This window comes from Cherax quadricarinatus, chromosome 19 (genome assembly GCF_038502225.1).
Source record: "Cherax quadricarinatus isolate ZL_2023a chromosome 19, ASM3850222v1, whole genome shotgun sequence".
Classification (NCBI taxonomy): Eukaryota; Metazoa; Arthropoda; class Malacostraca; order Decapoda; family Parastacidae; genus Cherax; species Cherax quadricarinatus.
Genome location: NC_091310.1, coordinates 9,185,341 through 9,198,080, shown reverse-complemented (window position 1 = coordinate 9,198,080; position 12,740 = coordinate 9,185,341). Strand labels below are relative to the sequence as shown.

Here is a 12,740-nt window from a genome sequence, read left to right as displayed (position 1 = left end):
GTGCCTGTGTACCTGCAATTGAATGTAGCATGCAGATATTTCACTAGAGGCGAACTGGTAAAGAAGTTATCTGCATAAATTGCACTGGTCTTTGTGTGGTCCATAGTCTTTGCAAGGCAAATAACAACCTTGGAACTTATAGGCATTTTCTTCTCCTCCTCTGTGTTGGTACCTCATGTTCATAGTCAAGTAATGGATATTTGTTATGTCAAGTTTGCTCCAGGTGGCATTAGTGTTGTTGACAGTTGTTTCATCTACCTCAACCTCGTCATCTTTAACTGCTTGTTTTTGTACATTTCTTCGTTTTACATTAACTTGCCCACTTCTCTTAGACAAATCTTCATGTTCATCTTCACTTGAAGAAGAAGCTTCTGCCTGTGGCTCATAATCATCTCCAGAATCCACTTCCTCATTAGGGTCACTGTCATCATGTAACTCTGGCATGATGTAATCCCTTCTTCTTTGAGCCCTTGATCCATAAAACACATTTGTGTTCAAATGAAATGAACAGAAAACACAAAATGAGCATTCCATATGAGCAAATTTGATAAATTTACAAGGTAAAATTACTCATATATTAATGAATTTGATTCAGCATGCAATTGTTAGCTATCAGTGACAAAGACGGTCTAATTATGATATGTTAATCCATGATATATGATACCTTCATTGGCACATTTCTTATCACCATTGTCAGGCCGGGCCTCAATATTGATACAAAAACAGTAAGTGATAATCTACCATTGTCAGGCCGGGCCTCAATATTGATACCAAAAAGGTAAACAAAACTTCAAGTGCATTTATTTGTTACTTCTCAATGCCTCAGGCAATTCATTTGCATCTCAAAATGAGGTTCAAACATTCAATAATACACTGGAAACAGATTCGGAAGCTTACCGACATTCTGGAGTGGTGTAAATTAGTGAAATATCAGGAGAGTGAGGGTCAAAATGCTGCTCCTTCAACAAGTCAAGCAGTACTGAACACTCGAGGAGCTCCCAGCCAATAGCAGTGGACAATACAAAAGTGTTGCCACCTTCAAGCTCCGCCCAGAAGGTGTGTGATTGGCTGGATTGAGACAAGAAGTCTCTGGGAGCATATGCTTTGTGTCTATGGCACCATGAAAACCATACTTTTGGTGCCTCAATATTGAGGCACCGCGCGGTAAAGGGTTAAATGCCTTGCTTATATTCCAAGACAATAGTAAATGACCAAGGCAGGTGTAAATGTCCACCTGTCAATGTGTTTGTGACAATTTAATTACAATTTCAGTACCTAATACTAGTGTCAGAACAAAGATTGGTTATGAAATGACAAGAACTACTATAAACTGTAATTATCAGAACAAAAAAATTATATAAAATATGAAAAATAGAAAAAAAGGTATATCGGCAACACTTATGCAAGTGGCAGGACTCCATGTTGCCGTCACATGAGCATCCAGTGCCAACTTCTCAGCCTCATATCTTTAAGTACTTACCCTAATTTTTTTTATTCTAAAACACTAAAAAAATGGCTCTTTTTTTTCTATAATTTTTTTTTTTTTCAAAATATTCGGGGCACTGCACGAGTGAATGTATATACACGTTTGGACATCTTAACCCTCAGCGGCACCGGCAGCAGCGACTTCCAAGCTCCGTACTTTTCTCCAACTATCAGAGCTACCAATGCTCCTATGATGACCTAGTTACAAGCAAAACTGCACTACCCAACGTAGCACCCAGAATGACCAAAGATTACCAACAGTGAAACCTACAAATCGAAAATAATAGAGATCAAAGGAAGACTGCCCACAAACCGAAAGCAACACCCCGCTGCCAGCTGAACAACGTAACCCTAAGCTTTGTATAACTACAACTTCTTCTTAACTACAACAATTCCTGTAGTATTATGAGGCGCAATCTAAGAGGAAACAGCACCAAGGCCAGCAAGAAAACACCGAAAAATCAACTATTCAACAAGTGTAGCCAGGAGGACGCCGGCCCAGCAACCACCCCACTCACAACCACTCAAGGCGACACCACAACAATAACAACAAACATGGCTGCCACCAGCCCATCCTCCCCTCTCTTCCCCGGATTCAACCTACCAAGTAGTCTCTCAGGTATGACCAATGATCCAGATACCCTAAAGACATGCATCTCCAACCAAACAAGTGTTATTGTACCAGAGTCAGAAATAAAAGAAGCCAAGTTACTAGGATCCCATGGTAGAAAAAGTGTTATGCTTAGATTCCACTCACATGACAGGAAAAAAGACTTAATTATTGCATCTATTAAAGTAAAGAAAGAGGTATACATAAACAAGTGTCTTATCAAAAAACGTCAGAACCTCCTGTATAGAGTCAGAAAACTTAAGCGGGAGAATAACGACACTATGTACACCAATGCTTCACACGGGATGGGAAAATTCTTGTTAGGAAAACAAATGTAGGTCAACTGTACACAATCACGAACGAGAATGATCTATCACGATTTCTCAGGGATACTAATCTTACAGAGAATAACTAAACAATGTCCAACTTAAAAGCCTACGTAGTGTAGTGTATGTTTTGCTCCATTATTGTTCAAATTTCATTGTACAATCTCTTAGTAATTAAATAATCAACTACCTCATTTTGTGATTTTACTAGTAAGCATAAGTCACCTTATGTAATTTTCTTATTTACTATTGTTTGCTTAAACAGCTGAATTGATACTTTCTCTGTCCATATTACTACCTCATATTTTTTTAAATACTATCAACTGATATTACTTACTAAAATTAATAATTATCATTTTTACTATAATTACAATTTACTCTTAACATTTTTGACATTTAATAACCATTACTTGTCTAATTACCTTTACCTGTTTTAATACCACATTTACTATCTTAGAGTACTCTTAATTACCTTGTACTGCCATATAACCTCTAGTATAACTACCAGTGCAATATTGAATGAAATAAACATTACTTTTTCACTTTTTTTGTAATCATTATTACTTACTAAAATTTTATTAAACACCATATTTACTACCAGTCAATTTTACTTTTGTACATTAAACATTATTTTATACTTCCCATAACATTTTGTTGCCAAATTTTCAAGTTTATATGTTCAACTCCAACCTTTATATTATCCTTTGTACCTGTGTACCTGTCTACCATCTTACTATCATATTATAACCAAGACATTACCATTGTTATTTTTTACTATTATTCTTTTGGTACTTTAATTGTGAATTATATTTTGTCAATTTAAATCTAGTTATACTCTTGATCTTGTCAACAACCTATACCAGACTCTGGAGTTTACCTGGAGAGAGTTTCGGGGGTCAACGCCCCCGCGGCCCGGTCTGTGACCAGGCCTCCTGGTGGATCAGCCCCTGATCACCCAGGCTGTTGCTGCTGGCTGCACGCAAACCAACGTACGAGCCACAGCCCGGCTGATCAGGAACTGACTTTAGGTGCTTGTCCAGTGCCAGCTTGAAGACTCTAGTGCAATTGCAAGTACCATTTCAATTTGTATTTTTATATTATAAGTTTATATTATAATTCCTACTCTAAGATTGTTTTCATATCTTAGTGACTATATTGTGTGTGCAATTAGTGTATATTTCAATTATATTATTGTTCAAGGCCCTTAACTATCTTTTGCTAACTAATACCAACTACCTCACATATCTTTTTTTTTTCTACTTTTTTTTTTATTCTTTTGCTACCTTAACTTGTATATTTTATCTTGTCAATTTAAATCTAGTTATACTCTAATTCTTGTAAACAACTTGTATAACACCTTAGTGCAATTACAATTGAGAGTCTTGTGCCTTTTTTATATTATTAGATTAAACTCAGTTGTACTATAGTCAATACCAAATTCATTATATTAGACCATACTGCAATTACTAGTGAGAGACTGGTGCTATTTTTAATTTGTATTTTTATATTATTAGATTAAATCTAGTTGTACTATAGCTCATTCTAGCTCAAAACATAGACTCCACAAGTCATTATATTAGACCTTAGTGCAATTACAAGTGAGAGTCTTGTTCTATTTTAAATTTGTATTTTTATATTACTAGTTTATACCTAGTTGTACTTTAGTTCATTCCAGCACAACACATAGACAACATCAACTTCATTATGTGTAGTAGTGACTATACTCTATATGACCAAAATACTCTAGCTATATACTTATCCAAGCTTCCCACCACTACAGATATCAGTACTAGAACTCAACACATAACTCAGGATATAAATAACCATAATTTAAACCTAGAAGATGATTGATCACCTATAACAATCGGTGGCATTTACCAGATACCCCACACAAACATCCCAAATTTCAGTGAGAAATTAAAGTCACTAATAACAAACAGACAAATGAATAAGCACCACCTTCTCTTAGCTGGAGACTTCAACATCAACCTTGGCTTACTAGATGATCAGCCTGTAACTGATTTCATCAACAATATGAACAACACACTTCTCATACCAACAATAACTAAACCAACCAGGCTCACTGAGACAAGTGCAACCATAATAGACCACATATGGACCAATATACTAGCCCCCCTTAAATCAGGGATAATCACAGATAGCACTACAGACCACTACCCTACCTTCCTCCTGACAAACATTAATAAACCACCACTTGAATACAACAAAGTCTCATTTAGACTCCATGACGAGGCCTCAATAAGGAAGTTCACAACTGACCTAGAGATTGTTGACTGGCCTACAAAATTCTCCAAGGCCAATGGTATTAATGACTGGACAGACATTTTTCTTAACAAATTACTTAGACTATACAACAAACATTGTCCTATAAAAACGAAACAGATCACAAACAAACGGCTTGGTTGCCCATGTCTAACCAGCACCATTCTGAAATCCATTGACAAGAAACACCAATATGAAAAGCAATATAGACAGGGCTTAATACACAAAGATATTCTTAAACACTATTCATCACTTCTCACCAAAGTAATAAAGAAAGCCAAACAACTATACTACTCCAGTAGATTCCCAGACACTAGAGGATATAAAAAAGACCTGGGAAACACTCTCTCAGATTCTAGGGACCCACAAACTGAAAAAAAACAAGAATATTGTCCAAACTAAACCTAATGAAACGCCACTACATCCCACTGACACAGCTAACAAGATAAATGACTTCTTCTCAACCATAGGATCTAATCTCGCCAATAAAATCCCACATACTAATGCCCATGCCGGGGACTACCTAGATGGGAATTTCCCAAATTCCTTCTATCTTGCACCAACTGAGCCCTCGGAAGTCACCGAGATTATAAAGTCACTTAAAAACAACTCAGGGAATCTGTCTAATGTCCCACCATTACTGTACAAGCGAGCGGCCCATATCCTTTCGCATGCTATTTCATTACTTTTTAACAAGTCACTAGAAACTAGCACCTTCCCGAAACTACTCAAGATGGCAAGGGTTACACCAATACATAAAGGTGGTGACCCTACAGACTTAAACAACTATAGGCCAATATCAAACTTACCATTGCTATCCAAAATCTTTGAGAAACTCGTGCACAGGAGACTATATTCATTTATAACAGCACAAAACATACTCAACCCCTGCCAATTTGGATTTAGGAAAAATAAAAGCACTAATGATGCAATCATAAAAATGCTAGATCTGCTTTACACAGCATTGGAAAATAAGGAATATCCACTAGGAATTTTTATTGACCTAAGAAAAGCTTTTGACACAGTAGACCACGACATCCTACTCCACAAACTTGACCATTACGGTATAAGAGGCCATGCGCTTGCTTATTTCAAATCTTACCTTACTAATAGGTATCAGTATGTTACCATTAAAGACACAGCATCAACAATACGGCCACTTGATACTGGAGTTCCGCAGGGAAGTGTCCTTGGTCCCCCTGCTCTTCCTCATATACATCAATGATCTTCCAAACGTATCCCAACACCTGACGACACGACTTATGTCATCTCTCACCCTAATCTTGCCACCCTCAACACCATTGTTAACGAGGAACTGATCAAAATATCGACTTGGATGACAGCCAATAAACTTACGCTTAATACTGACAAAACCTACTATATTATGTTTGGTAGCAGAGCAGGAGATGCACAAATTAACATTAAGATCGACAACACTCTAATTACCAGACATAATGAGGGCAAATTCCTAGGCCTATACCTTGACAACAACCTGAATTTCAGCACCCATATCCAACACATAACCAAAAGAGTATCAAAAACAGTTGGGATCCTCTCCAAGATACGATACTACGTGCCGCAAAATGCCCTTCTCACACTATACCACTCACTTATTTATCCATACCTCACCTATGCTATTTGTGCTTGGGGATCAACTGCAGCAACACACCTAAAGACAATAATAACCCAACAAAAAGCTGCAGTAAGAATAATCACTAAATCCCATCCCTGGCAACACATCCTCCCACTCTTCATAGATCTAAACTTACTCCCTGTTCAGTACATCCACACTTACTACTGTGCAATCTACATCTACAGGACCTTAAACTCCAATATCAACCTTGACCTAAAATGCTTTCTTGATAGTTGTGACAGAACCCACAGGCATAACACCAGACACAAACATCTCTACGACATTCCCCATGTCCGACTAAACCTTTACAAAAATTCAATGTATGTCAAAGGACCTAAAATCTGGAACACCCTACCTGAGAACTCTAGAACTGCAGACACATTCATCACCTTCAAAACTACCATTAGAAAACATCTTATCTCCCTGATAAACCCCATCAACTAACTACACGAATACCACCTGGTGGTTCACACTTACACTCACTCACCCATTTGACCATAAACAGAAATATTAATCTCAATCTTAAAATAATGAATCCTATGATACTCCAATACTGAAACTATGTACTGTGCCAAAACAAAAGCATTCACATTGCTAAACTCACAAACTAGTATTTAGTCACTTAGCCATAATACCAACTTACCTCATAATTTGTAATATTTTAAAATAAAGAATTAAATTAAGTCTGCCCGAAATGCCTAGCCATGCTAGGCGTTCTAGTGGTACACTCTGTAATCATTATTTAACTACATGTAAACCACACAACAACCAAATTCTGTAAATTCAACATTGTAATCTTTATAGAGAATAAACTTTGAATTTGAATTTAAGGGTTAAGAAGCGCAGTGGCATACACAATGTTGTAAGGCGTGGTGAGGCAGCCAGTTCAGACAAACAGGCGGCTGAGAAGTTTGTAAAGGTGTTTAAGGGGTACATAAACACTGAAAAATTCCAACCCCAACAAGTGTTCAATTGTGCTGAAACAGGCTTGTTTTGGAAGAAAATGCCAAAGAGGACCTACTTTACTCAAGAGGAAAAGGCACTGCCAGGACACAAGCCTATGAAAGACAGGCTTACTCTTTTATCCTGTGCTAACACTAGTGGTGATTTGAAAGTGAAACCTTTACTTGTGTATCATTCAGAAAATCCCAGTGTGTTTAAGAAAAACTGTCATAAAGAACAAGTTGTGTGTCTTGTGGTAAGCAAATAATAAGGCATGGGTCACAAGGCAAATTTTCAAAGAGTGTGCCCATGAAGTGTTTGGCCCCAGTGTGAGAAAATACCTCCTAGACAATAATTTGCCACTCAAGTGCCTCCTGTTAATGGACAATGCTCCTGCTCATCCTCCAAACTTATTAGACCTCTTGTCTTGGGACTTCAGTTTTATAGTGGTGAAGTTGTTGCCTTCTAACACCACTCCTCTCCTCCAGCCCATAGACCAGCAGGTCATTTCTAACTTCAAAAAACTCTACACAAAAGCAGTGTTTGAAAAGTGCTTTCAAGTGACCACAGACACTAAGCTGACCCTAAAAGACTTCTGGAGGAATCACTTCAGTATCTACAGCTCCATAAGCCTTATAGATAAGGCTTGGGAGGGAGTGACTTCCAGGACTTTGAACTCGGCTTGGAGAAGATTGTGGCGAGATTCTGTCCAAAAGAGGGATTTTGAAGGGTTTGAGGCTGACCCTGGCCCTGTCCCTGACCCAGCTGACCCTCTGCCTGTTGTGGACTCTATTGTGGCATTGGGGAACACCCTGGGGCTGGAGGTGAGTGCTGAGGATGTGGAAGAGTTGGTGGAGGACCACAGGGAAGAGCTAACCACTAAGAGCTGCAAGAGCTTCATCTGGAGCAGTATCAGACCACAGCTGAGGAACTTGCTTCAGAGGAGGAGGAAGAGGGAGTGGATGAGGTGCCTTCTTCAAAGATTAACCCTTTGAGGGTTTCGGACGTACTAGTACGGCTTACGACCCAGGGTTTTTGACGTACTAGTACGCCTAAATTCTAGCGCCCTCAAATCTAGTGGGAGAAAGCTGGTAGGCCTTCATATGAAAGAATGGGTCTATGTGGTCAGTGTGCACAGTCTAAAAAAAATCCTGCAGCACACAGTGCATAATGAGAAAAAAAAAACTGACCATTTTTTTGGAATAAAACAGCGACTTTGCACTGTATTTTCGTATGGTATTTATTGTTGTATTCTTGTTTTCTTGGTCTCATTTTATAGAATGGAAGACATATTACAGAAATTGAGATGATTTTGACTGGTTTTACAATGAAAGGTACCTTGAAATTGAGCTCAAAGTAGCAGAAATGTTCGATTTTTACCAAATTTCAAAAGTAAACAAATCGTGCCAAGTGTGCAATACACATCAACTGGCAAGTCTAATATTCTTTCACAAGTGCACCAATAATATTTATACCATTTTTTACACTAATGCAGTAGTCTGCATAACAGTAAATCTTTTATTTTTTGTGAGAATAAAAATTCAAAGTGGAAAGCAAAAGAATATAAGAGGGGCCTTGAGATGTGACTAATGACCAGAGGAAATGTCATTTTAGTGCCAGGAATGTCTTTCTTGTTTATTCTGGACCCTATTCGGAAATTGGCATCTTTTGAAATTTGTGTGAAATTGGCAAAATTGCTAAATTCTGACCACTGTACTGGATAGTTGAATTTCATAAATGGGTGGTTTCTTGCACCCATTCGATAGAAAAAATGGAGTTCTAGCGAAATATTCATGTTTTTTGTCGACTAGTACAGTGGAATTGGCCGAAAATGGGGCTCAAAGTGGGCAAAATCGCCGATGCGTAAACATCGCCAAGACCGCTAACTTTGCGAGAGCATAATTCCGTAAGTTTTCCATCAAATTTCAAACTTTTGGTGTCCTTATGATCGGGAAAAGATTCTCTATCTTTTCATAAGATAATTTTTTTTTTTTTTAAATTTGGCTGACTCTGAGAACGAGTTTCGGAGAGGGCCTGTCGACCCTCAAAGGGTTAAGGAGATTTGTGCCAAGTGGAATGATGTCCAAATGTTTGTGCAGAAGTGCCACCCTGAGCAAGCCGAAACAAGCCACCTTTGCAACAAGTTCAGTGACAGAACCATGTCCCATTTTAGGGAAATGTTAAAGAGGCGCCAGAAACAGAGGACTGTGGACAGTTATTTTGTGAGACAGGAGTCCAGTGACTCTCAAGCTGGTCCTAGTGGCATTAAAAGACAGAAGGGAAGTAAACCCAGAGAGGGCTTTACCTGAAGTCCTCATGGAGGGGCGTTCTCCTTCCAAACACTAACCCCAACTTCCACTCTCCTCCTCCCTATCTTCCAGATGCCATCACCAATCTTCAATAAAGGTAAGTAAAAATGTTATTTTATATTTATATGCATAATTAAAAACTTAAGTATTTATTGTGTGTATGTAAAACTGTAATTAATCTCTATAAAATGTATTTTTTTGTGAATATTTTTGGGTTTCTGTAACGGATTAATTGTATTTCCATTATTTCTTGTAGGAAATATTGCTTCGCTTTTCAGACTTTTCAAATTTAGAACCAGCTCCTGGAACGGATTAAGTTTGGTATTTGAGGTTCCACTGTAAATGTAGTTTTCTATCTTTATATCTCCGTCCAAAACATCCCTTGTATGTGTTTCTGTAAATGCTCCGAACATGGCATTCATTATACACTTCTGTTAGGAGCCCACTGACATAACTGTCATTTTTATTTGATTTCAAACCCTGTATATTTGCAAGTATGAAGCAGGAATTACCAAGTGGGATGTTTTGTCTCGCTTTGTTTCATTAGTACCACTTGTGGTGTACTACCTGGTATGTCCCCTGGTGTACACGCCCCTGGTTCCTCCAGTACTGGTTTCGCGTTTGTTTGCTTATTCGGCCTTGATGGGCTGATGCCTGGTTTGGTACGCCCCATTTTACTGCCCACCAGTCCTCTCTGTACCATTCTCCCTGTTTGTCTCTTCCTTTGTTTTGATCTTTTCTCTTTGTCTAAAAAAGAATGCTGTTCAATTCCCCTTTCTCTGCTAACTCTGTAGTGCCGCGTTCCTTTTACTTGATGGTCTGGGCAGCTCAGGTCATAACATTCTCTGGACTGTGTTGAAGCTTAACACATTACTGGATGGAAGTATCTGCTGCACTCTTTGTTGAAACGACACTTTCCCTTCCTCAGGATGTTCGCACATTTTCTGGTGTATTTATTCCAACAATCTCTGCCATATAGGCACATACCTTTAGCATAGTATCGGCAAATGTTCTGACTACCTATATTTATTGATTTTATGTCATTCCTAAGTTCTGCCACCTGATCCGAGTTCTCTTGTTCACTTTCTTCTAAGCTAATTTCTTCCCTTTGCTCGTTTTCGTTTGTTCCTGCTCTAGCTTTCTCTTCCTCCCTTTCCCTTTCCGCTATGTTATGTATCCCTGTTTCCTTCTTTTCCGACTTGCTCTGTATGACATTTTCCAGTCTTACTTCCACTCCTTGGTTTTCACCTCTATTTGCATTTTCCTCCTTTTCTTGTTCCTTTTCCCCAGTTTTCTACTCTTTGTATAATTCTGGCAAGCTCCTTAGAAACTTCCTTATGCTTTCTAGGTTTTCACTTTTCAGTACCTCTCTTATGCTTAACCAGCTGTCCCTTTCACTGGGGCAAATCCAGAAATGACTGTTTTTGGTCATCTGTCATGGTTGCATGAAGCTTTGTACATGATATACGTATGTGATATTTTACCACAAATTTCACAATCAATGCCCCTCACGTTTCTCCAAAAGAATTTTTCACATATGGCCATGATTACTTTTAAACAGATGTTTGTGGTGGATGGTGTATTTATTATGTGTGGCTGGTGGTGGGGTGGCTGGTAGGTGGAGTGGGCTGGGCAGTGGGTATCCTTAGGTGCTGCAGCACCCAGTCTGAAAATCAATGCAATAAACAAAGATTTTAAACTTCCTATCAATTTTAACCTTTAAACTGTCCAAACGTAGATCTACGTTCGCTCGCGTGGCGCAAGGTATATTTTGAAAAATAATTTTTTTTTAAATGAAGAGCACATTTTTCTACAGAATTTATTATTAATATTAATAACGAGTGGTTATTACTGTTATTAATAGTTAATACTGTTATTAATATTGGTTATTATATCATATTAGATCAATTGTGAAAGATAAGTAAGCCGTAGAGTTGATATTAGTGTCAAATTGAAGGACCATCTTGTCCTGTCTCCAAACAAACTCTGCTGCCGCCACAATTCCTAATATACGTAATGACATATGTTAAATATGATTGGCCGGCTGGCCATTCGCGAATGTTCGAAGCCCGTTAACCCTTTCGAGATTTCGGTTGTACTAGTACGGCTTACGCGCAGGGGTTTTTGACGTACTAGTACGCATAAATTCTAGCGCTGTCAAATCTCGCGGGAAAAGGCTGGTAGGCCTAGATGTGAGAGAATGGGTCTGTGTGGTGGGTGTGCGCAGTAGGAAAAAAATCTGGGACCCAGTGGTGCATTGTGGGAACGCCATCTTAGTACACAATGTCCACCATGCCTTGCGGTAAGAAGTTCCTCACTCCTCAGTGAATTGGGACACTTTTGTTCCCCAGTGACAGTTCTAATACAGATGGAAGTGCCAGTGAAGACGAGTTTCAAAGTTTTGGTGAGGTTTTGACCGAAACTAATGACCATAATATCGGTAATAGTGAGGAAAAGCCAGACGACCCTCAGCATTCCACCTCTGCTGCTGGGCTGTCTTGTCAATGCTCAGTTGTACCAGAATCAAAGAGGAAACTCCTATTTTCCAAAATCCCAGACTCAGATGTGAGCATTTGTGATGATAGTGATAGTGATTATGAACTACAAGCTCTTCAAACTAGTTCCAGCAGTGATAGTGAAGTGCAATATTTCCCAGTGAAGCGTCAGTATATACGACGATATATGCGCTCTGGTAGTGTGCCATATGCTATTCCAAGGGGAAGGACTACATCTCGGAGTACATCCCGTGGCTGTACAACAGGAACTGACAGTGAAAATGACGATGATACTGTTGCAATTGGGATGGAAATTGTGCATGGTGGTGGTGGTGGTGGTGCTGGGCGTGAGGCACAAGCAGTGGGCCATGCTGCCACCCACGCTGCTGCCACCCACGCCACTGCCACCCACGCCACTGCCACCCACGCCGCTGCCACCCATGCCGCTGCCTCAGCTGGTCTACAACAAAGGCCACCATACCCCACCCACCCACCACACCAGCCTCCACAACCACAACCTCCACAACCACCTGTCAATGTCCAGTACCCACCAGCAGACCGCACCTGGGATTGGCAGGAAGCTGTCAATTTTGTTCCAAATCCCCACCAGTTTGATGAAAGCCAAAGTGGAATACGGGCATGTTGTGCACTGGTGAA

At 39.2% G+C, this 12,740-nt stretch overlaps 1 protein-coding gene across 2 annotated transcripts in view; it reads right to left on the bottom strand.

The window, feature by feature from the left end:
- The window catches only part of LOC128688223 (uncharacterized), a 598,240-nt gene that overhangs the window by 515,187 nt on the left and 70,313 nt on the right, over positions 1 to 12,740 (bottom strand). Inside the window, exon 4 of one of the 2 annotated variants that reach the window (XM_070086550.1) lies at positions 3,635 to 11,254. The exons of the other annotated variant lie outside the window; for it this stretch is intronic. Coding sequence (XP_069942651.1) covers positions 11,175 to 11,254 — 80 coding nt within the window. The 3' untranslated portion in view covers positions 3,635 to 11,174. Of the gene's footprint in view, positions 1 to 3,634; positions 11,255 to 12,740 lie in introns of those variants that run through there. 2 annotated transcript variants of the gene reach the window in all.